Source organism: Sphaerodactylus townsendi, linkage group LG10, assembly GCF_021028975.2.
Source record: "Sphaerodactylus townsendi isolate TG3544 linkage group LG10, MPM_Stown_v2.3, whole genome shotgun sequence".
Lineage (NCBI taxonomy): Eukaryota > Metazoa > Chordata > Lepidosauria > Squamata > Sphaerodactylidae > Sphaerodactylus > Sphaerodactylus townsendi.
Window position 1 is genome coordinate 61,266,254 of NC_059434.1, and position 26,975 is coordinate 61,293,228.

The following is a 26,975-nucleotide window of genomic DNA, read 5'->3' on the forward strand; positions in this document are numbered from 1 at the left end:
ACAAATGAGAGTAAACTGTGCGCATGAAACAGGGTTGCCAGCTCCAGGTTGAGAACTTCCTGGAGATTTTGGGGGTGGAGCTTTGGGAGGGTGGGGTCGGGGAAGGACTTTAATAGGATATAATGCAATAGAGTCCACCTTACAAAGCAGCCACTTTCTCCAGGGAAACTGGTCTCTTTCACCTGGAGCTCAGTTGTAACTGTGGGAGATCTCCAGCCACCACCTGGAGGCCTGCAACCCTAGTATGAAAGATCATATTTTTAAACAATATGCTTAATTTTAAAAGGTATCATATGAAACTCAGCTTCTGCTTGAAATGCTGAAGAACTACCGTTAGTTATTCATGGTTTCACTCCTATACATGTTGTGGCTGGCTCTGCCTTCTGCAGCATCCATTTTGTGGTTGCGCCCGCCCTGTTGCTTCAAAATTCCAAAGGTGCTCACAGCCTCAAAAAGGTTGGGGAAGCCTGATTCATAACATTCAAATTCCTCCTACTGCAATGCATTTCCTGTAAATGTATTTCCTTTTTGCATTGGATTGCAATTGGAAATTCTGCAGTGGATTGCAAGGTTTCACATTCACATAAAATCTTCCATTCTCATATTCTTTGTGTTCCTTGAACATTCTTTGTGTTCCTTGAATCCAACTTGCTGAACTAGTTGATCACACCGTCCTTGTCTCTCTCACAAGATTACAGATTGGAGTCTTTGGATCCTAAGTAAGTATCAAATTTTGTCTTTTGTCAATAATAATTAAAAAGTGTGTTGACTAGTGGCTTAGCTTATTCATCAAAGTTTCTGTAAAATCCAATCCTGAAGTAATACTTTCCTCATTTATTGCCTATTCAAAACTCTAGGGACTATTTTCTAATGAATAGTAATTAATAGTTCAATGTAACAATCGTTGTCAAGTGAGAAATACTAGAATTTACAGACAACACATGATTCATTTCAGAATGTATACAAGAGAGGTAGGCTCATCATAATTTAAAATTAATCTGGTCATTTGTGAAACCATTTTTAAAAAGTATAATAAAAATCAAGTATATGCTCATGCATCATGCTCACTCAGTGACATTTTTGACATTTCCAATTTTAACTATGTCACTAAGATGGAGAAGCCTGTGATTTAGTAATTTCTATAGGGGCCAGTGGCATTCTGATTTCTAATTTGAAAATCAGAAGTTTAGGTCCAAGCTATTTTAGTATCTCTCCTTTGTCCACTGACCAAGGCTAATGGTCAGAGAATGAATCACTCCAAAGTGCTTGGGAATTTGAGATAACGGTCTTACCTTGATGCTTGTACCATTATCTACAAAGCAAAATGGAGGCCTAACAACATCTACAGCAGAATATCACTTTGAGAAACTGGACTACATATTCTGTTGCTATCTACAAGGTAATGTTCCTGAAGATAATTCTGATAATTTTTCATCTTAGTACAGTAAAAAATGTCAGCAGTATAAGCTGTGAAGATGGCAGAAGCCAATTCAGCCATGGATGAAACTACATGAACTATATGCCAAAATGAACTATGTCTGTAAGGCCTAAATAATTCACAAATTGTCAGCTATATATAGGATAAGAGCACTGTATTTGATGATCATGTGTAGTGTCTATTTCACTTGGTATATGTTTGGACTATAATAATATAATTTGTAGTGCAGCAAAGGTGCATCAGGTTGTTTTCTTCTGGTACATTATTAGTCGTTGCACCGGTTACTATTGTATATACAATACTTCTGACTAGAGGGAGGTCACCCGGCATTCCCTAGGTCTGGCTAACACCCATAAAGGTTTCCTGGAGGTGGAAACAGAGAAGAACAGACCAGTTCTAGTTTGCAACTTAAAATAAGAATCAGTTCAGTTCAGAAATATCATGAAAGCATTGTTTAATTAAATTAAATTCTGATTAGCTGCATTGTCTGAATGTGGCCCCCTCCACTATCTAGCTCAGGGGTAGGGAACCTGCGGCTCTCCAGATGTTCAGGAACTACAATTCCCATCAGCCCCTACCAGCATGGCCAATTGGTTTGCAAACCAATTGGCCATGCTGGTGAAATTCCTAATTTATCTGAAGTCCTGATATAAAACCATGGTTTGAAGGTGATTTATTATTTACTATGTCAATGTCTCCTATAGGAATCCATTGTCTACCACTCTGTTCTATATGAATCCAAAAATCCTGGCTTACTGTGGTTCACCTTAGTCACCACAGAAACACCTAGCCCAATTAAATGATGAAACAAAAATCTGTTCAAAAAAACCAGGATTTGAGAAATGGTAAGCTATTTTTTTTCAAGAACTCTTCCAAGTAAATCATACCACACTGAAGAAAAATTAGATATGTTATCTTGAAGATCTAAGTCATGAATTCTCATAGGGTTGGCAGGCTGTGACCTGCAGCTTCCAGGAGTATTTTGGTGATAGGGATTACCCCTACCCCCACCAAATGCTCATAGTAAACCACGGAGGAGGGGGTTTTTTTTGCAAATCATAGAGCAACTCTATATTATGATATCACTTCCTATTTTTGCTGAATGTGTAGCTAATGCACCACTGTGATCCCAGCACATGCCCCCATTTCCTCCTGCTTTCTTCTGCTGGTCTTTCAGGTGCCCACAGGCAACAAACAGGTTTGCCAGAAGGTATTGGTGGCAAATACATGAAAAAATATTTCATAGTTAATTGATCTAATAACTATTTTGAGCTATAGAATTTCTTAGAAACCATGTTCTTAATTGTATAGTGTATGTTATACTCTTCCCGTCTGTCAGATCAGATCAACCGATGAAAAACTGGTATTGTTTGCAATTTCAGAACGACAACATAATTTAAACTCATGGTTTTGAATTTAAAACCACATTTCCACTTAAATATATGGTGACCTTTTTGCTAAGCCATTCTGTGTTGATATTTTTTTAATTTGTTGCCTCCAACCGTCAAGACGTATTAACAGTCACTTGTTAATAGTTCATAATTCATAGAACTTTCACGCATTTTCCTGTAGTTTGAAAAGAAAAATGGCCTACACACTGCATACACTAAATATAAATAACAATAAATTTCCCTTCCCATGCACTATTACTATTGAAAAGTTCAGATGCTAGTGAGCAGTTTCTCAGCATCACAGGGGAGCAAAGGCCAAAAGGTATATTTAATGAAGCCGAAGAGAGACATATTTGCTCCTTGGGAAAATGCTAATCTCATTTATAAAGGATCTGGGAAAAGGGAAAAAAGAATGAATAAAAACCAATTGTTGGGAGAAAAGTTTACAGTATTTTCTTTGTCTCAACTGCCAGCCAGACTTCAATTGAGAAAGAATTTTAGTTAATCAGTGGCATATATTCAAATAAGTTAATTAGGCTAATATATACAATTCCACCTTTGGGGGGTGGGGGGTGGAAAGCTTATAAAACCTGTGGGACTAACAGCAGGGTCACACAAAATCCCGCCTACCATCTTAGCTTTGTTCTTCAGAGGAAAACCCAACAACTTATTCTGAAATAAAAGACAGCCTTAATTTAATTGCACTGAACCTACATTCATTAGCATCATAATTGTTCATGTCATATTAAAAATTTATAACCTACCCCATTACAGAGATCCCAAAATACTTCAGAGATTAGTTCTCTGTAACAGGTTCTCATTTTGTTTTGGTTTTTTTGCAGTCAAATAGTAACTTAATCTAGTTTTGTGAGAATGCACCACATATTATTCTTTGAAAGCAACAAGCCAAAAGAGAGCATTACACTCAACATAAATAATAGGGTTGCCTACTGGAGATCTCCAGAATTACAACAGGTCTTGAAGATAGAAGAAATTGCTGTTTTGAAGGGTGAGCTTTGTGGTAGTATAACCCAGTGACATCTCAGCCCTCAAATCCCACACTCCCTGGGCTACACCCTCAAACCTTCAGGAATTACACAATCAGAGTTGACAACCCCACATACACAGGAGGTCCAAACAAGACTACTCTAATCTCAACTGGCAATACAGATGGGGCATACATTATGCACTGCAATGTGTATCCATATCTGAGTACTATAAAAGAACTTTTATTGGCATTGCATGTTTTCTCCATTACCTCAAATTTTAAATGCAGTATATATGCAGTTATTACTTATTTGTTGTGTAATATATTTTTTGATGAAGGGATGTTGCATCTCCCAAGCATTCAAAATATCTGGCAAACTGTAATTTTCCGCAGACAGAAAAGGCAAGGCTACAAGAATTATCACAGGCAATTAAAGAAGACTATGTTGTATGTACAAAGAGAAAAAGAAGAAATTATAAGTTGTATAGCTATATGTGATGCTCCTATCCCACTACCAGGATGGATGAAATGGGTCAGATACAGCACAATGATCATAAATCTTCCCTGCTTTCCCCTACCTCCTCCTTCTTCCATCACAAGAGCTCCACTGACTTAAGAGGCAGATTTTTCACCCCATACACATACTATGTTACTATGGCTATAATTCTGTGTGAGTCTCATGACACCAGAATAATCTTTCCCTTAGTCAGAAAGGACTGTTGGGAGAAGGGAGACATTAGAATGATCCACAATTATCAATGTCTTCCTCTGAGACAATCTAACAACTCACTTCCATTAACCAAATCTAAGAAAGAGTTTGCCAATTGGAGATACACTGCCAAACTTAAAATAATTAAAATAATTCTTTTGTTATTTGTTAAATCAAGAAACATTCATTTTATGAATGGAAATAACCTGTTAAAATGACCCCAGATGTCAAAATCCAAGATGGTTTCTATTGCTTGTTATTTGCTTTATGTTAAAATATATTTCTATCTACATGATGACTGTATAACCTATCATAAAATCCCTATCAAAGAATGACGTATTTTGTTAGATCTAGCATTAGAAATCCACAACAAAAACCAATAATATTCTCACAAGGCACTACTTCCAGTTCAGTCCTAGAAACACGAGAAAAAAGGCAGTACTATGAATACACTTCAGTAAACAGATTTTAAATAAACACTATTATGTGCTTTTTCACAGTGCGGTTTCTAAATCCATCAAACTGTTTACCAATTTCCTACAGCTAAAGCCTGACTGAGATCATGTATGGCTTGCTGTCATTGATTATTACAGTCTTTGAAAACTGCCATGCTGTCAACTGATGCTTAAGGAGAACGATCCAGCTGTGGGAGGGCCAAGCTATATATATAAATTATATATATATATATATATAAATTATAATTTATATATATAAATTATGCATTCTAAGGTAAATTTGTGTGTGCCTTCCAAGTAAACATATTCACAGCCTGTGACAGAACGACCCTGCTGACCCACAAGTGCTTATCCATTTGGCACTTCAAGACATCTAGATATCAGCAGCCACCCAAGTCTCCACCTAGCAATGTGCCACTCTTCCAGACTTCATTTTTTCATTAAATAATTACAACATGGGGGAAGGGTGGAAATCAATGATAGAAAAGGCCAGTAGGGAAACAGATAATTACTTCTGATGAGGTATAATCACCAGAAATCTGGAAGGTTCACAATTAATCTTCATGAAGCTGAGCTTCTCAACAATCATTTTCCATTCAAGTAACGTTCAGGGAATAGGAATGAATAACAAAAGAAAGAGCTGCATTATTCTGTAAGATGATAATAAATGTATAAATATGCTATTGCCATGTATATTACCAATTGTTAAAGTAAATTGTAGTTGTTCAAAGTAGAAAAACAGATTAGGCGGACATGTTGCATTCTCCTTCGTTTTTCTGTCATTTGATCACAGGTTAAGTGATGCAAGCAGAATAAGAAAAAGGGGCATATTTTAATCTATGTAGCACAAAACTGTTTTAAACACTATAAAGCTTGCTTGTGCAATGTTATATATTGCAATGAAATATAAAAGAATAAAATACTTTTAATTGCAAAATAAAACATATTTAAGGACCGCACTTGAACAGAACAATCAATGTAATGTGTGATTATTCATTAATTATCACATTGCTAAAATTATTGTTGTGCTTGCGTGCCCTTTTTATATAATAGAAAAATTATAAATAAGCATATAATTAAAGTTCTGTGAAAAATATCCAATTTATTCTGCCCATTATTTGTTAGTGTAATTGAAATCATTTACATTTATAGCACAGCAAAAACACAAACAATTGGGATGCAGAATTACTGGTTCTTGAATGTATTTCAAATACAAAATTAGGTTTAACCACATAAGGTACACACATTTACAATGATACCTAGAGGCATAGCTTTAAAAAAATGGTGCCTGGGGCTTGCCTGTGCACCACACCTCCCCCGCAGCTGTGTCCCAGCTGTCCTCCCCAACAAAAACTCTATGGTGCCTTCAAAATGCACCGAATTTGCCTTCTATCTGAGCTCACCAAAAATGGCAAAAACTGGAAGTGGGACAGGCCAGGGCTCACCCTGGCGTATATCCAGTGTCTTGCTGGCCTTGGTGTTGCTCTGAAGGAAGGAAGAAAATTAGCTGCATTTTAAAGGAACTGTTCCTTCAAAATGTAGCTAACTTTCCTCCATCTGAGCGGCACTGAGGCACACAAGACACTGGGGTGTGGAGACAAGGGAGACCACACTCCTTCCCTGGCATTGTCTTCACCCCCAGTGTTTTGCCAGCCTTGGTGTGCTTGGATAGAAGTTAAGTGCATTTTAAGGCACCATAGGGTTTTTTGCGGGGGTGGCAGCCAGCGTGCCCCTAGGCACCTGCACCTGGGGCAAGAGCCTCCCCTCATTCCCCTCACTATGACCCTGACGATATCCTTTATTAAACCGATGTTCTACTACCGTAAATGTTTTTTCACTACAAAAAAAAAGCAGCAGCAATAGCAGAAGAAGCAGAAGAGGAGGAGGAGTTGGGATTTATACCCCACATTTCTCTTCTGTAAGGAGACAGCAGCCTTAGTTTGCCAACAAAGGACAGAAAGGAACAAGAACAACAAAAAACGTGGCCGTGCTTTGGCTATGGATAAGTGTGCATTCCCATCATGTAGCAGCCATATATGGTGTGGGTGCAAGTGGCGAAGCCATTATTCCTTCTGCAGGATTTAAAGTGGCAAAACCATGCATCCATTCACTATGAAAGCCTGCATCATTCTTTTCCCTGCTCCCTCAAGTAATTCTCATAGCATACCATAGCATCTTGCCAGACTTTGAATTGTGTCTGTGTATGACACACACAGTTTCTCTCAAACCACTCTTTACTCAAGAGAGATTTTTCAGAGTTTAGCCTCAGGTTACCAATCATGGCCTAACAAAAAGGATAGTGTGTCTGGACTCTGGACATAATGTGTCAAAGGGACTGAGTAACCTTCGTTGAATAATGTTCTGTATGCGCTACAGAGTAAAGAATACTGAATTCAATCAGGGAGGGTATGCTCAGATACCCAAAAGGAAAAGAGAGAAGGGAAATTACTTGGGAAATGGGGAGGAGAATTTTGTCCTCAGCAGGAAACAAATGCTCTTTAAATTCAATGTGAATTTTCCCAAAGAGCCTGAATAATCATGAACCCATTACTCTCAATTCAAGAGCTATTAATACTATTTGATGAGGCTAAAGATATTTACTTCAACTCTCTACTCAGGATAGTGGCAGGCAGCCTGTATGATACCTATCTCACCACACAACATTGTTCTATTTATACTACATGAAGACATCAATAATTGTGGCCCGGAAAATTTTGGACTAAGCTGGTTGCTTTCTTATAAAGTTAGACTTATTAAATATGAGGTAATCAAAGACTTTCTGAAAATCATTAGAGTTTCAGAAGACTTTGCATGAAAGTAACATGGTGCAAATGGCCAAAAATGCCACAAAATTAAGTCACCAGAAATCAAAAACATGGACTGACTCTAATAAAGGACAGTTGCATTCAGAGGGGCAGAAAGGGAATTACCAAAATTCATTCAGAAAAAACCTACAAAAAGAAAAGATGAATGAAAATGTCTATCTCTGGAAATGTCAGCAGAGAAGGTCTTCAAACTAAATCAATGACTGGGCTGGATCCAGACTAAATTGGCAATTTCCACCCATTACCCCTTCCTGCTGCAGACTCTCATCAAGTTGTTCTTCAGGTTCAGTTTTTCCCCAGGAACACAATTTTATGAAGAATAGTGGGCTGTGTTTGGAATAAGGAGGCAGGTAAGTCCCATTCAGTCATGGGAAAATTTTGTCAGACATGATTTCCCTTATATCAGGGGTCTGCAACCTGTGGCTCTCCAGATGTTCATGGACTACAATTCCCATCAGCCCCTGATGGGAATTGTAGTCCATGAACATCTGGAGAGCCACAGGTTGCAGACCCTTACCCTACATGAACCCATTCAGTAATTTCAGGGTCTTCTTATAGTTGTCTTATGGTCTATTACAGCGATGGCGAACCTTTTCAAGACCGAGTGCCCAAACTGCAACCCCAAACCCACTTATTTATCGCAAAGTGCCAACACAATAATTTAACCTGAATACTGAGGTTTTGTTTAGAAAAAACGGTTGACTCAGAGGCGTGCATTACTCAGGAGTAAGCTTGGTGGTAGTCGATGGCTTTGCTTTGAAGCAACCGAGCAACTCTTCCAACAGGTGAATCACAACCCTAGGAGGGTTTACTCAGAAGCAAGCCCCATTGCCAGCAACCGAGCTTACTCCCAGGTAAAGGATCGCGCTTTAGTTTAACAGCGCTTAACAGGGTTACCTACACTACTTCCCCAAAACTAGGCCTTAGGTTTAATGCTAATAATTGAGCCCAGTGACCCAGGCTAGCCTAGATGTGTGGGGAGAGGCACTCTGTTTGCGCGTGCCCACAGGGAGGGCTCTGAGTGCCACCTCTGGCACCTGTGCCATAGGTTCACCATCACTGGTCTATTACACTGCTGGGGAGGACAACCTGGAGGTGGGGGAGTTAAAACTTACTCCCTTATCATAGACAATTCATTGTCCTACAAATCATTGTGGACAAATCATTATCTGAGTAAAGATTTACTGCTGCTTCTTTCCTCTATAGGGGTGCTGAACCCATTAAGATGGTTCCCTGCCCACAAGCATCTGATTGATGCTGATGGGTTCCTTGAGGATTTTCCCACTTTGGTTGCTAATGATTCTATTGAGGCTCTAGTCCCTCTCTGGAATATAGAGATGGCCCAAACTGTTGACACAGTTGCTTCTAAGCACCTTTTCCCCACTAGATGGAGCTAAGCAATCTCCCTTGTTCATTGGGGAGCTGATACCCTGTTTGCCCAAAAATAAGACATCCCCTGAAAATAAGACATAGTAGAGGTTCTGCTGAAGTGCTAAATATAAAGCATCCCTCGAAAGTAAGACGTAGCAAAGTTTTTGTTTGGAAGCATGCCCATCAACCAGAGCATGCAGCTGTGGAGCAGAAAAATAAGACATCCCCTGAAAATAAGACATAGTGTATCTTTGGGAGCAAAAATTAATATAAGACACTGTCTGATTTTCGGGGAAACAGGGTAGCAACGAAATGGTAGGGATGATGGCTAAACCATGGTGAAAACTTGAGACTGATGAAAACCAGCATAGAGTCCACATTAGAGCCAATTCTGTTGCAGTGGTGATAGTAAACAAGGCAATTTTCCTTCATTAGCTTTGCAACTGCATGTAGTTGTCCAGCTGAGCAGTTTCATGTGGTTTGGGGACTTCTACATCATAGCCCCAAGAATTTGGATTTTGTCCACATGATGGCCCACTATGATCAACTCACCACTTTGCAAAGAAAACTGCTCAGATTCACTCGGGGTTAGAAGTCAGTATGGATGAATGTCCAGTTGATATACCTTGGGCATCTGCTTGTCCAATTTATATGGATACTTTTCAGCTTATGGATTCTAAGAGTGTGGAGAAGATCCTTGGATATGTGAGACCTATTACCTGCATTCTTGAGCCTTGACCTACTGGCTGATAAAAGCTACAAGAAGTGGACTGGCTGAGTCGCTTTCAACATTGGGACTGAGGGACACCATATTCAAGTCCTACCTGGGAGTCGGTCACAGAAGACAGTGTTGAGGAATTCCTGCTCTGCCACATGGCCATTGACCTGTTATGTCTTATGCTATTTAATGTCTATGTAAAGCCACTGGGAGAAGTCATGGGAGTCTATGGGAGGTATGAGTCATGGTGTCACCAATATGCAGATGACACTCAACTCCACCTTTTCCCCCACTTGATTCCAAAGATGGGTTTGATATTCTGAACCAGTGCTTGGAGTAGGTGATGAAATGATAGGGATGATGGCTAAAGTGCTGATGATGAAAAACTTTGGGTTGTAGAAAGGCAGACTAGGAACTTCAGATTGCCCCTGTCTTGGATGGGGATATACTCTCCTTGAAAAGCCAGGTTCACAGTTTGGGAATGTTTTTTTATTCAGCAGTCACTTTAGAAAACCAGGTCACTTCTATGGATTAGAGTGCAGTAAATATGGAGAACCTAGGAAAAGGCTAAAAGAGATCCCAAGTTTGGGTGGGTTACCTCTGTTACATACCAGTTCGGTTTATTTTCTGAACCTTTTAGACTAGACAAACTTACATTCTTAGATTTCAAAAGCCCACTTGCACTGATCTACCGGGCTGATTAGCTTGTCAGATTTCTTGAAAGGGAAACAAAACACAGTAATTCTGTTTTTTACAAAACAGGGATTGCAGCTTCCACCCTCAAAGAGAAATGTGGGGAGATAGTGGAAAGAACAGTGCTGTAGGGTAGGGCTGGTTGGCTGTAGCAGCCACTACTGAGGGAGATAGGATTCCTTTAGGGCTAAGTAAGATGTTGGAACAGTGGGGAGGAGGCAGCCTCCCGCTGCAAAGGCAGGTATGGATGTTAGGGGAGGGCCTTAAAAGAAGCAGCAAGGTGAAAAATGGGGTGAATGACAGAAAACAACACACAGGAGTGAAGGAAGCTTCGCTTAAACTTTGGTCTTCCCCTTTGCTTGCCACACTAAAATCCATGTAACTTCTACTCACACAACATTGCAAAAAAACCTCTCCTTTCTCTCTATTTCCTTTCTGCTCTTCATCTTCTTTGACTACAGCAACTTCCTTCCCGTGTCACACCTCAGTCAAAAACACTGCTGCTAAAATAACTCGCCTTTCCCATAACTCAGACCACGCTTTCCCTCAGATTTCCTTAGATTCCTTCTCTGGCTTCTCATTCAGTTACATATGCTGCATAAACTCCTCCTTACCTTTAACAGTTTCTATGACCTCCCTTGTCCCATGTTATCATTTAGCTTTAATTTATCAAGATAGCTTCCTGTGATATCCACTGCCTCAACTTTACCAAATGTTCTCAGACATTTTTGCTCATTCCTCCATTGCACCCTATGCTTTGTTAATCCACCCTTGACTAACCAAAGTGCATTGATTTTGGCCAAGGCTACGATTAGATACTTTGAACAAAATGTACTGCATTCAGTAAAAGATTCAGACTTTGTGTAGCCTTTTCTGCTGAAGAATTGCACACAGATTTGGGAGCAGCAATTTGTTTACATTCATCCAGAGAAACATTGGACTGCCAGGCAGCTCAGGCAGTTGCTAGGCTCCCCCTTGGACAGGATGCAAGGCAGCAGGATGCAAGGCAGCAGGGTAGAGCCCCACCATGCGGAGTGGAATAGGGAACACACAATCCCTGGATCCATCCTCTTGCAGAAGCAAACTCCCAGGAAGCACATGCCAAGGAGGACTTGTTGGGATGGACATGAGCTCCAGATAGGTGAGGGTGTTTGGGATGCTGGAGTAGGATGACAGAGCCTGTGGCAGAGTCTCACTCCAAGAGCTGTGAAGCAGGCTCTTTGGCAACCCAAGGGAACTGTCAGCACCCACCAAGGAGCTCTTACCCCCTTGTTGAGGATGCACGTGTGTTCTTTTTCTATCCTGCAGATGAAGGTCCAACAGGGAGAGATCTGGCTCCAACTGCTGACCCTCCCGTGCTACAATGAGCCCTTACCGCAGAACAAGCCTGTTCTTAGAAGACATCAATCACATGTAGCTGAATGCCCTTCTTAGATCTCCATCCTTTCCCAAGAGTGCCTGAAGTTTAAGACCCCAAAAGGCAGGAGTGGCCTCCTGTGCCAAATGTGCTCCCATATCCACTCACACTCAGTATGCAGGGGACCACCTTAGAGTGTTCTTGTGGGCAGGGGAATGCTGAAGTTCATGCCAGCACTGACAATACACAGAGGACATCTGGGACAATTTGATTCCTTTAAGGGGACAGGGGTACGACAAATAGCCAGCTAGCCTCCATGGACATGCCTCAATCTATCCCTGGTTTCTGAATGGTGGTGGCCTGGGTCCCCATGCAAGGTGGCCTCATTGGTTCTAGCTGCTCTCAGAACCTCACCACCTTGGCATAGAATACAGGACACTAACATGGCTGCTACCTCTGATGGCCAAAATTTCCATCTATTTCTTTGGCAACCAAATAGTTTAGGGAGTTGACTAGAGCTTCCATAGTTGCACCATGGCTGGTCACAGAGGAGGAGGAGGAGAAGGAGGAGGAGGAGTTTGGATTTATATCCCCCTTTCTCTCCTGTAGGAGACTCAAAGGGGCTTACAATCTCCTTGCCCTTCCCCCCTCACAACAAACACCCTGTGTGGTGGGTGGGGCTGAGAGAACTTCAAGAAGCTGTGACTAGCCCAAGGTCACCCAGCTGGCGTGTGTGGGAGTGTACAGGCTAATCTGAATTCCCCAGATAAGCCTCCACAGCTCAGGTGGCAGAGCTGGGAATCAAACCCGGTTCCTCCAGATTAGATACATGAGCTCTTAACCTCCTACGCCACTGCTGCTCCAGGCACATCTCAGGATGGTTCTGGCCATTTCCTTTAAGGATAGGGACCTTTTACCTTTTAAACTCTGCAAGGTAGAATCATAGAATTATGGAGTTGGAAGAGACCCCAAGGGCCATCAAGTCCAACCCCCTGCAATGCAGGAACACACAATCAAAGCACTCCCGACATATGTTCATCCAGCCTCTGCTTCACTGTATCAATAAATGCTTCATTGCATCAAAAATACAATGCAATGCTTCATTGTATCAATAAAAACACAATGATGTGTTTTTTTTTACATTTCATGCCTTTATCAACTAAAAAACCCCACTGTAATTAATCCAGTATCTTCAAAATGCAGTTTCCTGTATATCTACAGTATAAACAACTGTTTATTACTCCACATTTGGTTTGTCTGTGGTGTTCTCTTGCTTTTGCACATTTTCATACAATAGCACTAAAGCAAACTTGATTGCCTGACCATGACAAATTGCACAGTAAGCGCAGGGACACTTCAAATGGAAAACTATGGAAATCTTGGAGAATCAGAATAAACTAGATGCAGATGTTTTTTTTTAAAAAAAAGAGAGATAACTAATTCAGAATGATGACAGCACTTACAGACTGAAAATTATTCCAAGCTATAGGTTTTTGTTTTGTTTTGTTTAGTTCTCAAAATAGCAAGTTAGGTTTTTCTATGCCGGTGTTCTTTAACTAGCTGTGCATGAAAGAGCGTAGTTATTTATGTGACAGAACTTGGTCTTACACTCCAAAGTCTAAATAAAATGTTTTTTTTAAGTTACAGAAACATTAAACATAGAGGAACTTGACCACTATGTTATATAAAAGCTGTTTTGTAAGGCCGCTGTGGTCAGTGTGTGTCCACTGAGCTTCAGTATCTACTTCAGGCTGACTCATCCACATTTTTCATCTTCCTTTCAAAGTGCTGGCATCCTTCAAAACCAGGGAAAGTTAATCAAACAGTTGCATTTTGTCCCTGCAGATCCTTGGACCTGGGTGGCAGATGTTCAAAGCCCAGTTCAGATGCTAGATGATTTTCCTGTACAACTGTTCCAAAAATCTAGAGATTATTGCCACAGTAATCAGTAAGTGTTCTGTCACTCAGCTCAGCAAAACCAGAATGGACGCAAAGTATATTAGTTACTCCAGTGTCACTTCGAAGTACAAGACAGAATGATTCTCATTTCTGCACCATAATTTATTGCAAGGTGAAGGCCCTCAAGGAATCATAGGAAGGGAAAACAATTTGGAAATCCCAGCCCATTCCACAAAACATATACACTCAGGAATTGAACTAACCAGTTTTTCTTCCCCTCGGTTGTCTTTCACTTGCTATCGGATGCTCTTAATAATACATTCCTTCCATAAAGTATTCACAGTGAATTCCTATGCAGAATTTCACCAGACTAAACCCACTAAAACCAATTTGCTTACACTAAAGCTGCTCTACATAGGATTACTCTGAGACTTATCAGGTTGCTTGTAAAGGTTAATTTATTTTCATTTGGTTAATTTATATGAAGTCATATCTTCTGTACTGTATACCTCCAGTGGCGTATCTGCCTCATCCACCAAGCCCCACCCCCTCCAGCCTCCAAAGCCAGAGCTTTTGAAAGCACAGAGGCAAAGGGGGGGTAGGGCCACACCCCCGACCTCAGTGCAGGCCAGAGGGTGGGTCTGAGGGGCAGCGCCCCATGCCCCCTTCATGCAGGCAAGTCAGAGCCCCCCGCCTCTGAGCCCCACACCCCTGGTCTGCATGGAGGTCAGGAGAATGGCCCCATCCTGAACCCCACCCTTAGTATTTATGTTTGCAGGGCTACATTCATTCAATAGCTGCCTTCCAAAATCTCAGCAAGATAAAAGAAGCCTTGTGCCTTTTTAAAATGTAGTAAATCTGTGTGTAACAGGGAAAAATCAACAAATAAAACTTTTTTCAGCATGGAAATTCAATGATACATGAACAGGATTGTCAGGCCCAGCCTGTCAACCTGCAAGAAGTGGGGTATGGGGGCAGCCACAAGGAACAGGATGAGGCTACTTCTAGAGAAACCCAGAAGTGGCATCATACCTCTCAGGGAATCTCTTCAAACTCTACAGTAAAACCCTATATGTGAAGTCCATTTCTGCATCCTCTGCAAGCTACTTGTTTCCAGAAACCTCAAGTAGCAATCCTAAGCATAGCTCTGATTATATTTGATATAGAACCCACAGCAACATTTACAAATTACCTAGGGCAGGACGGTTGAGAAGTAATGCCAGAAACTTTTTAATCAAACCCAATACCTGTTGCAGCTCCATCTCATTAAGAACCTCATTTGCTCATTTTCTGCCCATCAGAATTCTGTCAAGCCACAGGGGCAGCAGAGACGGAAGCTTTTAACCTTTGCCAGGTGGCAGCCCCATTAAAAATGTAAGTAAAATGGTCTCCTGTCTTCAAAGACGTAAGCATGTAATTATGTTTACATGGGGGAAAAAAAAACAGTGAGTCTTAGCTATGTGTTCCAGCCTTATTCTTAGAGAATATAGCACAGAAGTCTACAGAAATCAATGGGGAAAAAACTCCTGCTATTTTCAAATGGCTTTCTGTTGACTCTAAATGCTACCATGAGCCAAGCCTCTACCAGATGTCACACTGTTAATAGAAGTTACATCTTAAAAGTAGTTCTTATCCTTTACTAGAAACCTTGTAGAGGCAGTCAGGACAAAAACTGTAAAACTATTTATTTCTGCTATCAAGTCACAGCTAGCATGATTATCCCCTGGGGTTTTCAAGGCAAGGGACACACAGAGACAGTTTGTCATTGCCTGCCTCTGTGGTGGTCTCTGATCCAAATAGCAACTAAGGCCCATGCTGCTTAGCTTCCAAGATTTAACAAGGTTGGACTAGTCAGGCCTATCCAAGTTTATTGTAAATAGGATACAGAAAGGACACAAACTGGGATGATCAGTATGATTTCCTTTCGTTAGGAAAGCCAGCATGATGTAGAGAAGGTGGACTCTAATCTGGAGAACCAGGTTTGATTCCCCACTCCTCCACATGAACAGCAGACTCTTATCTGGTGAACCAGACTATTTCCTCACTCCTACATTCCTGCTAGGAGACCTTGGGCTAGTCACAGTTCATTTAGAATTGTCTCAACCCCATTATCTCAAAGTGTGTGTTGTGGGGAAAGGAAGGGAAGGGAAAGAGATTTGTAAGCCCCTTTGAGTCTCCTTACCAGAGAGAAAGGGGAGTATAAATCCAAACTCCTGCTTTTCTTCTTCTTGAGCCTTTCTTTTGTAATTGTTCTGATTAAACCTTACTGAAAATTTTTTCCAAAGCACGTTCAAGATTTAAAGCCCCATCCAGAGGGCAAAAGGCTTGAGAGACCAGCACATTTGTCTCCCCAGGGCACTTACCCTGGTGAAGAAGGCAAACATGCCAGCAGTCACCCACTCCTCAGGTCCACTGTCACAAAACTTGGAGGTCTAGGCCGCAGTGGGGTTGTGCTGGCATCCCAATCGGACCAAAGAATTCCCAGGGGCAGTTTCCAGGGTTGAGGGCTAGAGCTTATGGAGGGGTTTCTAGCAGCATGGTGGGGGGAGAGGTGGCAGCTCCCTATGCTGCCAGAAAGCCCTCTTGGAGGTGGCAGGACAGTACCACAATCAAGGGCTTTGGATGGGGCTGCCCATCTAATATACTGGGTTTTATCTTAATCAAAAATAAAAAAAATCTCACACACTTTCTAATAAATATCCTCTTCACTGTAGATACTTTGAAAACCTACATATTTATAAGCCCAGAATTCATGGAAATCTTCATAAAAGTTTATAAAAGAATAAGCAAAACCACTATTTGCTCTAGCCAAGAAAGAAAATTACAGACACTGAAGCAACCGATTCCTAAGCAGGTCTACTTAGAAGAAAGTCTCCTTTTATTCATGAATCCATTCTTAGGATTGTAGTTTCTGTTTGGTTAATTAATGTCACACATATATTGGCTAACAGGCAGGCCAAGGAAGGTTACAAATTCTGTGACAGGGAAAGTTTAAGACTGTTCTCTTGTCCATACAGGTCCTTGCCCCAGAGAACAGCAAAAGGCGAATCTCTAAAATTAGTAAGGTTCACTGTACTTACAAGACTTCAGTCTTTAGAAACTGGTTCAGTTTCTCAATCCATCATAAGACTTATTTGTCAAGATCAAGAAGAATATGAACGTCAACATTAAAAGGGCCCACAAGGTACCCAAAGAATATCAATAGCCGTGTGGGAGATGTCTTATTTCACATTACTTGAATTCTAAACCCTATTGTGAAATCCATTCAAATAATTCAAGACTGGTCACATTCCTCATTCATGCATTTTGTGCTATACAGTTACTGAAAGAAAGTAAAGGCTTAACTGGAAGTCACAGCTTGTACTTATGAATCAAAATTATTTGTCAGAGGCATCAACCCAAATTAGCCCACAGAGCTCCATTCCTACATACCTAAAGGTGTGTACATTTTTACAATATTAGCCCGATCTCATCAGATCTCAGAAACTAATGAGTGTCAGTACTTAGAAGGGAGACCACCTACCGATTCCACAGAGAAAGTCAATGGTAAACCACCTTTGAAAGCTCCTTGCTGGGATCACCATAAGTTGACTATGACTTGACAGCATATTACGCACACGCATACTCACAGGTGCTGAGTACTAGCACTTTTTGGTCCTAGTCCTCACATGCCAGCTTGCCCTACTCAGCCTGATTAAGAGAGTCTAGATCAGGGGTAGGGAACCTGCGGCTCTCCAGATGTTCAGGAACGACAATTCCCATCAGCCCCTACCAGCATGGCCAAGAGAGCGGCAATTCCCATCAGCCTACCAGCGGCCCGGTGGCCATGCTGACGAAACTGATAGGGTGTCGTTCCCTGGCTACTCAAAGCTTACAATTCCTGGGATCTAAATGCTAACAGAGGCATGGCTAACTCATTAAGGTGCCAAACTAAGATCAGGGAAACCTAGGCTCAAAACCCCACTCTGCCATGGAAAGTCTTGGACCAGTCACAAACTCTCATTCTTGATTTGATTGATTAATTTGATTTATTGTATTTATAAAGAGCCCTCCCCCGAAGGGCTCAGGGCGGCGAACAGAACAAACAAATAGAGCACAAATAAAATCAAAGTTAAATATAGCTCTATATGCTAAAATTAACCCCATTAAAATGCAGCATCCTAATATCAAAATTAACAATGGCGACCTACTAGCAATCCCCTAAAAAGAAAAAGGGGAGGAGAAGGGAGGGGGGAACGGCAGGGTCCACAGATGTTATAAGAGAGGAGAGAGGAGTGTTTGGATTGGAGACCCTGACAAGTGTTTGGATTGGAGACCTCCAAGGAATACCAAGGGCATGGCACAGAGGCAGGTAATGGCAAACCGTCTCTGAATGTCTTTTGCCTTGAAAACCCAAAGGGTCACCATAGATAATTATGACTTTATGACAAAACACAGAGAGACTGTCAGGAACAGCCTTGTGAAGATCTGCAAAGGAAAGAGAGGAATTGGTGGAAACTGATGCCACATATATGAGGACCGGCAGCTTAAAAAAAAGTAAAGGTAGTTTCCTGTGCAAGCACTGGATCATTATTGATGCACAGGGTGATGTCACATCACGATGTTTACTAGGCAGACTGTGTTTGAAGGGTGGACCTAAGTAAACAGGTAGCAACAGCTGAAAATTTTGAAGGTTTCATATGGCACAGAATTTATTCTAAGTATACCTAACCTGTGGACATTCTGGTCCAACATCTGATCCTACTGTCCTTTGATGCAGTACTGTTCATCTAGGTATTGATGGATGGATGTGAACCCTTTGAACACATTAGAGTACAACTTGAATTCTGACAGGGGCACATTTTTCTTACGGGGTACAAAATGATTTCAAGAATCCTCATCCAATCAACATCCCACTAGCTAATTATTTTGTTACCTTCCTTTCTAGAAGAAAACACTTTGGACTGCATCATGCCTGTGAGGAAAGTTAAGCTAGAAAGCAGCTCACTAGCCACATCTTGAACTTTTTGAGAACTCCCAGTCTTGCATGTGCCCTTGTGAAGGATCACACACAACAGTGCTTTAGTTGGAACTGATAGAGTAGTTTCATGATGTAGCAGTCATACAACAATTAGACTTTTAGTTACAATCAATCTGTTTTCAGAATGGCTTTTTACCAAATGACTAGGAGCACCCTATCTTATTTCTTAGCCTTTGACAATTTAAGTCTTCTTTATAAAACATGCTATTCATCTACATCTATCCAAATTTTGAAAGGTTTGCATCCTTGACACATGCCATTTCTTACTGTGTGCCTGTTATCCATCATTTATATATATGCCTTCCATGTCTGTAATCCATTTAATGCAAGAAAGCAAACAAAAAAAAAAGCAGATTCTCAGGTAATATTTGAGGTGATGTGGAGCTCTAGTGGCAGTATAGCAGAAAAACAGCAAAGTAATTTTGCAAAGAGGCTGAGCCTGAAAATAGACTGGGAAGTTCAACAGCTATAATCATTACCATTTGTTTTGGCAACAAGCAGTAAGGAGAATACGACAGTGAAAAATACAGGTGCTGCAGTCTAATCTCTATGTGGGATTGTACCACCTAGGAATCATCAAGAGCTCTGATATTACATATTAAACTTTACTCAAACTATTTGATATATGCAAATGTTAGCTAAAGAAAACATGTGCACATGTGCACATGAGGCTTCTGTCACTTCTAGCTATACTCTTACATACTTTTTATTAACAATCCAGGAGTCAGAATTTTTTTTCACAGGTCTTCAAGTAATAATAAGGCTCCCAACTCCAGGACAGCAAATTCCAGGAAATCTGAGGGTGAACCCATGGAAGGGCAAGGTTTGAGGAGGGGGGACCTCAGTGGAGTTTGTGGATCTCTGTTGAGATCATAGAGTTCACCCTCCAAAGCAGACATGTTCTCCAGGTGAACTTATTTTTGTAGTACGGAGATCAGTTGTAATTCCAAAAGACTTGCAGGCTCCACCTGGAGGCTGACAATCCTCAAACCAACTCCACTTCCAGAATTTAGAATATTACGTTGGGCCAGTAAATGGTATAACTTCATTAGCTCTGTGGGTTTTGTGTTCTGTTGGACAAAGAAGGTTACCAAACTTCTGCATCTCCCACTTAATTTTCATTCTTCTTAATGGTAAACAAACAGAAGTGATGAGTTTAACTATCACTGCTAGATATCAGGGCCAAAGCACGCTACATTTTTCCGTGCACACAAACCTAAGATGTCACATAATGTGACAAACATAGCTGTTAACATACACATCACACTCAGTCAAGATGCTGTGATCTGATTCTGCAAAATGTGTGAAATGACCTTTCCTTCTAGGGTTCAGTCTTCTTCGATGTTCAGTAGCACCTATTTTGGTAATCCTATTCAATATCTGACCAGGTATCTATGTTTCAAAGCTCTCAAATATTCAACAGCTATATCATAGTTAGCTCATGTTCCTTACTGTAGCAATTGTATGTTCACTGTACCAGTTTGTCAAAGTGTTCATTAAGCCTTCACAGCTGTATCTTATCCTGTTTAGCACAGATGTCAAACTCGTGCCCTCCAGATGTTATGGACTACAGTTCCCATCATCCCCTGCCAGCATGATGGTGGCAGGGGGTGATGGGAACTGTAGTCCATAACATCTGGAGGGCCGCGAGTTTGACACTTATGCTGTACAGTCACTTACACTATCATACACTCAAACCCAAAGCAGAGCCCACTACAGTTATTCCCAACTTCTAAAATCAGAGTAAACATGCAAACAATGATACCCAAGCAGTATGAGAGCCCTCCTCAAACACAGATGACACTGAAATAATCATTTCACAAATTATTACTCCAATTTTCACAGAACCCGACATTTCAAGCTTTGTTTATAAAGTACTTCCACTGGAGTTGATGATTTCAGCATTGAGCTCATATTCCTTATAATAATATACAGCATAAGACAAGCAGTCAGTTTGTAAAATATTCCTTTACAGTGATGAAGGAAACAGTAACCAAAAAGTTATGTATACTTTAATGCAAACTGAAACCAAACACTAAAATGATTTTAGGTCTGTTTTTGAGCAGTTTGATGTATTTATTGAACTACTGAAGATCTAAGCTGCACCAGAAAAGAGCCACCAATGTATCCCTATACCATGTGATAGGACAGCATACATTGCTTCTAGTTAAATGCAAATGTTTCTAGGCTGTTTGCACTAAGATATGTGAGCATTTACACATCAGACACTGACAGAGTGAATCCTACTCCTTTGAATAAAACTTACTTTCAAATACAAATTGGCAGGCTCAGTCTATGCATGTTTACTCAGAAGTAATCATAGCTGGTTCAATGGGATTTAATCTCAAATAAATCTAAGACTACAGCATTTTAGCCCGAACTTGCACATCTTTATAATAAATGCTATTACATTCAATAAAATTTTACTTCTAAATGGTTGTTCACAGGACAGATCATAATCTGTGACCTTAAACTTATTTGTAGGGAACAAACCCCATTGAATTCAACTCATACCTTTATGTGGAAGAAAAATCTCACCTATTTCTATAAAATTCACTTTTAGGTCATCAATTTAGGGTTGTCCCTGAATGTTAACCAACATTTTCACTCTTTGTCAATCAAAACCTCACAGAAGGTATTAGCAAACTTTCTACATTTTGGTTTAATCAATATGTCAAATGAACTTTCTCCGTACTATGTTACATATAGGCTAATGAGCAATATGTATCTGTGAAGCAATAGATAAAAACCATGCCAAAACAAAAATAATTCCACATTGCACTTGTTTACCTGGTGGACAGTTGCATTCTGGAGGAACTTCTCTTGCTATTCTGATTTTGGCCATATGCTCATAGGACTTCTGTATAAAAAAGAAAGAAAAATGATTAAACAGAGGTTCAGTCTTGGCAGAAGAAACTGGATTGTGTTAAATGTTCTCCATGTCCATGTTAAATCAAGATTTACTGTTATTTTATAACCTGCTTAACTTATAAGAGCTTCATCACTTAGATTTCAATCAAGCGGAATCACTTACTTGCTCTGACAATAACTAATGTGTTAAACAGAAACACACACACACACACACACATGAAGGCATTCCCCTACACAGCAACTGTGTTTTCTCTCTTCATATGAACACAATCACCCACCCTTCCCACAGCATCTGTGAGACACAAAACAAAGGCAGGGAAGATGGATTTGGGTGCCTATCTGTAAATTAGAGATGAGAGAGCAATGAATATTTTATGTATGAAGGTCAAATGATACCACATTATAGGAGTAACTGCTGCCAACTGAGGTCTGGCTGTTGCCAAACAGTCCTTGGGGGCCGGGGCCTGGCAGCTCACTGAAACTTGGAACCATACTTTACAGCCAAATATTTGCATGGGCTTCTTGCTGAGATTCAGATTTGAAATATTCTTTTTATGTTCTCAAGGATCGCAGCAATGCATTTAGGAGCCCAAACTATGAAGTAAATGGAGTTTCTCTTGCTCACTAGGATCGACATAATTTTTAAACATGTGAAGTAGTCCTGGTAAGGTTGCCAGATGTCCCTTTCCTCCCCAAGAGTGATGCCTTATAATTCTGTCTCTTTATTCTGTGCCCACAGAATACAACAGATGTCCTTTATTTCCTTTAGCTTCAGAGCACTCCACTGCAGTGACTCTGATTTGTAAGAGTTTCTTCTAGCAACTAACAACTGGAAGTTCATTTCTAAAACAAGAGGTCCCAGAGCTCAAACCTGCTCTAGCAACACACTGTTTGACTCAATACCCTTATTCCTTATAATCCCCATGTGCTTAGTGCGCCGTGTGAAAAACGAGGTGGGGAAAAAGCACATTGTGCATTCTCAGAGAAACTCCTTTCATCTATATTACTTCACCAACGCTGGAATTTAAAATTGGCCTTAGGGTTAAGTCCTGTTGCCCCCAGGGAATCAGTTCCCCAAAGGGCTAAATTAAGGGATACATTCCAATACAGCTGGCCTAGCAATCACTTTCCCCTTTCCACATTCCCCTGGGTTTTTAGCTCTGAGTTATTAGGCAACACATATATTTTTCACACTTTTATTTGGTACCTTTGGCTTAAGATTCTAAGGATGCACCGGTCTCATCAATAAGTACTCAAACCTTGTTGGCTACGATCTAGCCAGCTGTTTTGAACCAGCCCACCTCCCTCAGCAAACAGGCAACCTTTGTGGACCAACCCACCCCCACCTTGTCTTTCCCGGAGATGCCCTCGCCCACCCCCCAGTTTCCAAGCCCACCACACCTGAGCCAGAAGTCGCTCCACCTTTTCCTGCATCCATGAATTCAGCTGATCCAGAGAATAGCTGGGCAGCAGCTGGTAGGAAGCAGCAGCCGCAGCCGACAAGTCCCCTTGGGCCATCTCCATGGCCAAGACTCTGGCCTGAAGGTCGTTGGTCTTCATCCCCAGATACACACAGCAAGCCACAGACGCCACCGAGAAGAGGAAGGCAGTCAGCAGCCAGCTGGAGGGCGCAGTCCTGCCCCAGCAGCAGCGCTGGCTTCCAGAGCAGCTGGCCTCGCTGTTGGCATCCTGACCCTTGGCTTCCTGGCTTGTTTTCCCCACCATGCTGTCATTCGGGGTGGGGGGAGAGCAGCTAAGTTTCCTCCCTCTCCTCTTGCGTGAAGGAGCAAGTTAGCCAAGAGAGGGTCGCTTTCCCACCAAGACAGGAAGAAAAAACGCCAGACAGCAGCCTCGAAACAAAATGCACCTTTCTGATAATTATTTTTTTTTCAGTGTGCAAAGGTGACTTGCACCCCAGGCTGAAATGCAAGGACCCTGGAAACAGCCATCCAAGCCGGCGCGGAAGGAGGGTCAAAGCAACGAGATGGAAGATCCCACAGCGCGTGGCTGCCGACCTGCCCCAGGTGTGCTGAGGAGAGACACCCCCCGCCCCCTTCCTCGACGGAGCAGCAGCAGACGGACTTGTTGCTTGCGGCTTCTCGACGCGCCCTCCCTCCCCAGCTAAGCCTCGGATAACTTCGGCGGCAGCCCTGGAGCAAGGGCGAGGGACCCCAGCGGCGCGGCTCTGCCTCCGTCGGAGTGCGCTTGCAGCCCCCCTGCCTGCGTAGGCGCCCTCAGTAGCGGCTGTCAGGACCAGTAGCAGCAAACGGCGGCGACTCCTCCGGAGCCTCCCACTCCCGCGCGCTCTTCTCTGGACTGCACAGGGAGCGCACGCCGCCTGCCAGCGCCTGCCAGCAACCTCGGCAGCCTCATTAGCATAATGTATTCACCTAGACCGCGGGGCGGACGCCCAGCCGGCCCCTAGCAGGAGGGCCGGGGCCGAGGTCATTTGCATAATGTATGCAAAGCTCCCCGACGGCCACGCTGCGCTCCTTCCAGGACTGCACGGGCTGAGGCTTCGGAGTTGGAGGCAGGACGGGAGCTCGCGGGAAGCAGCCTCAACGAGAGAGGGGGGCCGGCGGGCTAGTTTCGGAAAGGTCCCGGGGCTCGCGCCTGTCTAGACGTGTATCGCAGCAGCGCGAAAAAGCGGGTAGTTCCTTGCTGGTGGTGATGGGGAGGAGAGAGGGAGGAAGGTCCTACACGTTTTCCAGAAGGGAAAAAGAGACCTTTGGGGTGGAAAAAGGTAGAGATGGAGTCTGTTTTCCGCTTGACTTGTGGGCGGCACAGCTAGTTTTAAGTGGACTAATTGGTTAGTCATGGCTGCAAAGATGCCTCTGATAAATCTGGTGGAACATTTGAACATTAAGTTTCAATTGCACAGTATTGCATTTCCTGCCCTTCGTCTACGGCCCCGGAGGTGGTATTCATCATCCTTCTGTACTCCATTTCATCCTCACAACAGCCCTCTGAAGTGGGTTAGTCTGAGAAGCAGTGGCCAGGCCTCATCAAGCCAGCATCAAGACCATGAGGGTTTGGGCCAGAGGTTGGTTGTAAGCACCATGCCAGCCCTCCATTTTGCGCTCACAGCAACCACATGAAGTAAATCAGGCTGGGACAGAGCAAGTGGCGCAGAGTCACCCAGCAAACCTCACTGCAGTGTGGATTGGAATTGGTGACTCTCTGGGCATGGAAATCTTTAAAGCCATTGATTTTTCTAGTGTGAGTATATATTAGCTTCAGTCCTGCTGTCCATCAGTCCATCCATGGCTCATTCCACACATGCAGAATAATGCACTTTCAAACTGCTTTCAGTGCTCTTTGAAGCTGTGCGGAATAGCAAAATCCACTTGCAAACAGTTGTGAAAGTGGTTTGAAAACGCATTATTTTGGGTGTGCGGAAGGGGCCCATGGCTCCTTTCAGCACCCATACTCACTGCATACATAACCTTTCCCTAATGGTGCTAAGCACTGCCCGCAGCCGGGAGCAACAACAGCAAGTAGGCCCTTAGCAGAAAGGCCAGGCACACGCAGGAAGCAGCAGACTTGCCCCTGACATTCAGTGGGGTTTACTCCCAGGAAAGTATTCTTTGGATTGAAGCCTAAGTGTCTCATGGCAGCAGCCTACAGACTTTTTTACAACTGATGATAACCTCCCCTTCTGACACTCTAAGCAGGATCAGCTTCAACCTGCTTAGTTTACTTACTTTAAATAACCAAAGGGATGCTACACCCTCTTGGTCATTTTCACTCCACTCATGTGACCAGAAAGTACTGGGGATGGGTGAAAGCTCTTACCAGCCTGGGTAGATTCTTCCTACCTTATCCATCTGACATTAGGCTAGTGCCTTTCATCAGGAACTGTTTGCAGGGCTGCCTTTCTTACTGCAGGACCAGTCTGCCCGGTCGCTCCTTTCCTGTAGTCTGCCTGCAGGCCCATCTTCTGTGAGTTCCCCTCCCCAGTTGTGCTGTGTCGGGGTGGTTCTAGGCTAACCTCACTACTGACCAAGCAAGGACAGACTGGTGCCATCACAAGGGAGCATGACCTGGCTATTGGTGCAAGGAAGGAGTTTTTATCCTGGCTGTCTGCCATCATGGAAAAGAAATGGGGAGCTTACTGAACCCCTAAGGGGTGTCTGTAGCTGTTAGGGGACCCGGGGGGGGGGGTCCTGCTGCCTGACACATGATTAGAATTATATTAGGGCCAGAGAGGTTCAGTTGTTAAAGTGATAGTTGACCGGGGGGAAACCCAAGCTTCAAATATTCACTTACCATGAAAATGATTAAATACACTCAAGCTAGTTGTTCATTCTTACCATAACCCACAGATTTTGTGAAGATAAAGGGAAAAATTATTCACATTGTCCTGAGCTCAGGGACAGATTGGCCAGTAAGGAATCTCAAAACAGCTTACAAACTCCTTTCTTTTCCTCACAACATACACCTTGTGAGGAAGGTGGGGCTGAGAGTTCAGAGAGAACTGTGACTAGTCAAAAGTCACTCAGCAGGTTTCTTGGGTAAGAGCAGGGAAACAAACCTGGCTCATCAGATTAGAGTCTGCTGCTCATGTGGAAGAGTGGAGAATCAAGCCCAGTTTTCCAGATTACAGTCTGCCACTCATATCTCATAGAATCATAGAATTCAGCTTCTGGGTGCACCCTCCCTTCCCAGCTAAGAGAATCATAGAATCTCCATAGCTAGGCTGACACAAATACAAGAATCTTAGCCACTCGGAAGACCCATCTACCTTCCTAAGATTCTTGTATTTGTCTCTGCATAGCTACAGAGATAACTCATGAAAAAAATCTATATATTGCCAGAATTGGCAGGATGAGCTGAGTACAACTATGTACTTTTTTGCGCTGAAAAAGCACCCAGGATTAGAACCTGTAGAGCAAATGTCCTGGGGCAACCTTCAACAAATGGCAGCAGGGAGTATCCCTTCAGCTGCACACAAAACGTTGGGCACAGTCTGAGGATGAAACTGACCAGAGAGCAAAACGGTGTGACAGGAAACAGCCTCTTTCCGCCTCTGATGCCTTTACTGTCTGGAAAGCACACCAGAAGTCGACTCTTTTTAAGACATCTCCCGAACATCTAATTTTTGGTTTGTGGAGTGAAAACAGGCAGTAGCCTCTTTCAGAGGCTTACTGTGGCCAAATGGCGCCTGGAGGCAAAAAAAACCCTCCAGGCACCACTCGCATGCGAAGCCCAGCTTACTCACAAGTAAACCCAATTTACTC

The 26,975-nt window shown here is 42.4% G+C and overlaps 1 protein-coding gene across 17 annotated transcripts in view; it reads right to left on the reverse strand.

Moving 5' to 3' along the window:
* Window positions 1-24,088, reverse strand: part of COL25A1 (collagen type XXV alpha 1 chain) — a 312,924-nt gene extending 288,836 nt beyond the window's left edge. For all 17 annotated transcript variants that reach the window (XM_048509064.1, XM_048509068.1, XM_048509069.1 and 14 more), the window contains exons 1-2: window positions 23,137-24,088; window positions 21,655-21,724 (exon numbers count right to left, since the gene is read on the reverse strand). In XM_048509064.1, the coding sequence (XP_048365021.1) occupies window positions 21,655-21,724; window positions 23,137-23,460 (394 nt within the window). In that variant the 5' untranslated portion in view covers window positions 23,461-24,088. The remainder of the gene's footprint in view (window positions 1-21,654; window positions 21,725-23,136) is intronic.
* Between the last annotated feature and the right edge of the window lie 2,887 nt (window positions 24,089-26,975).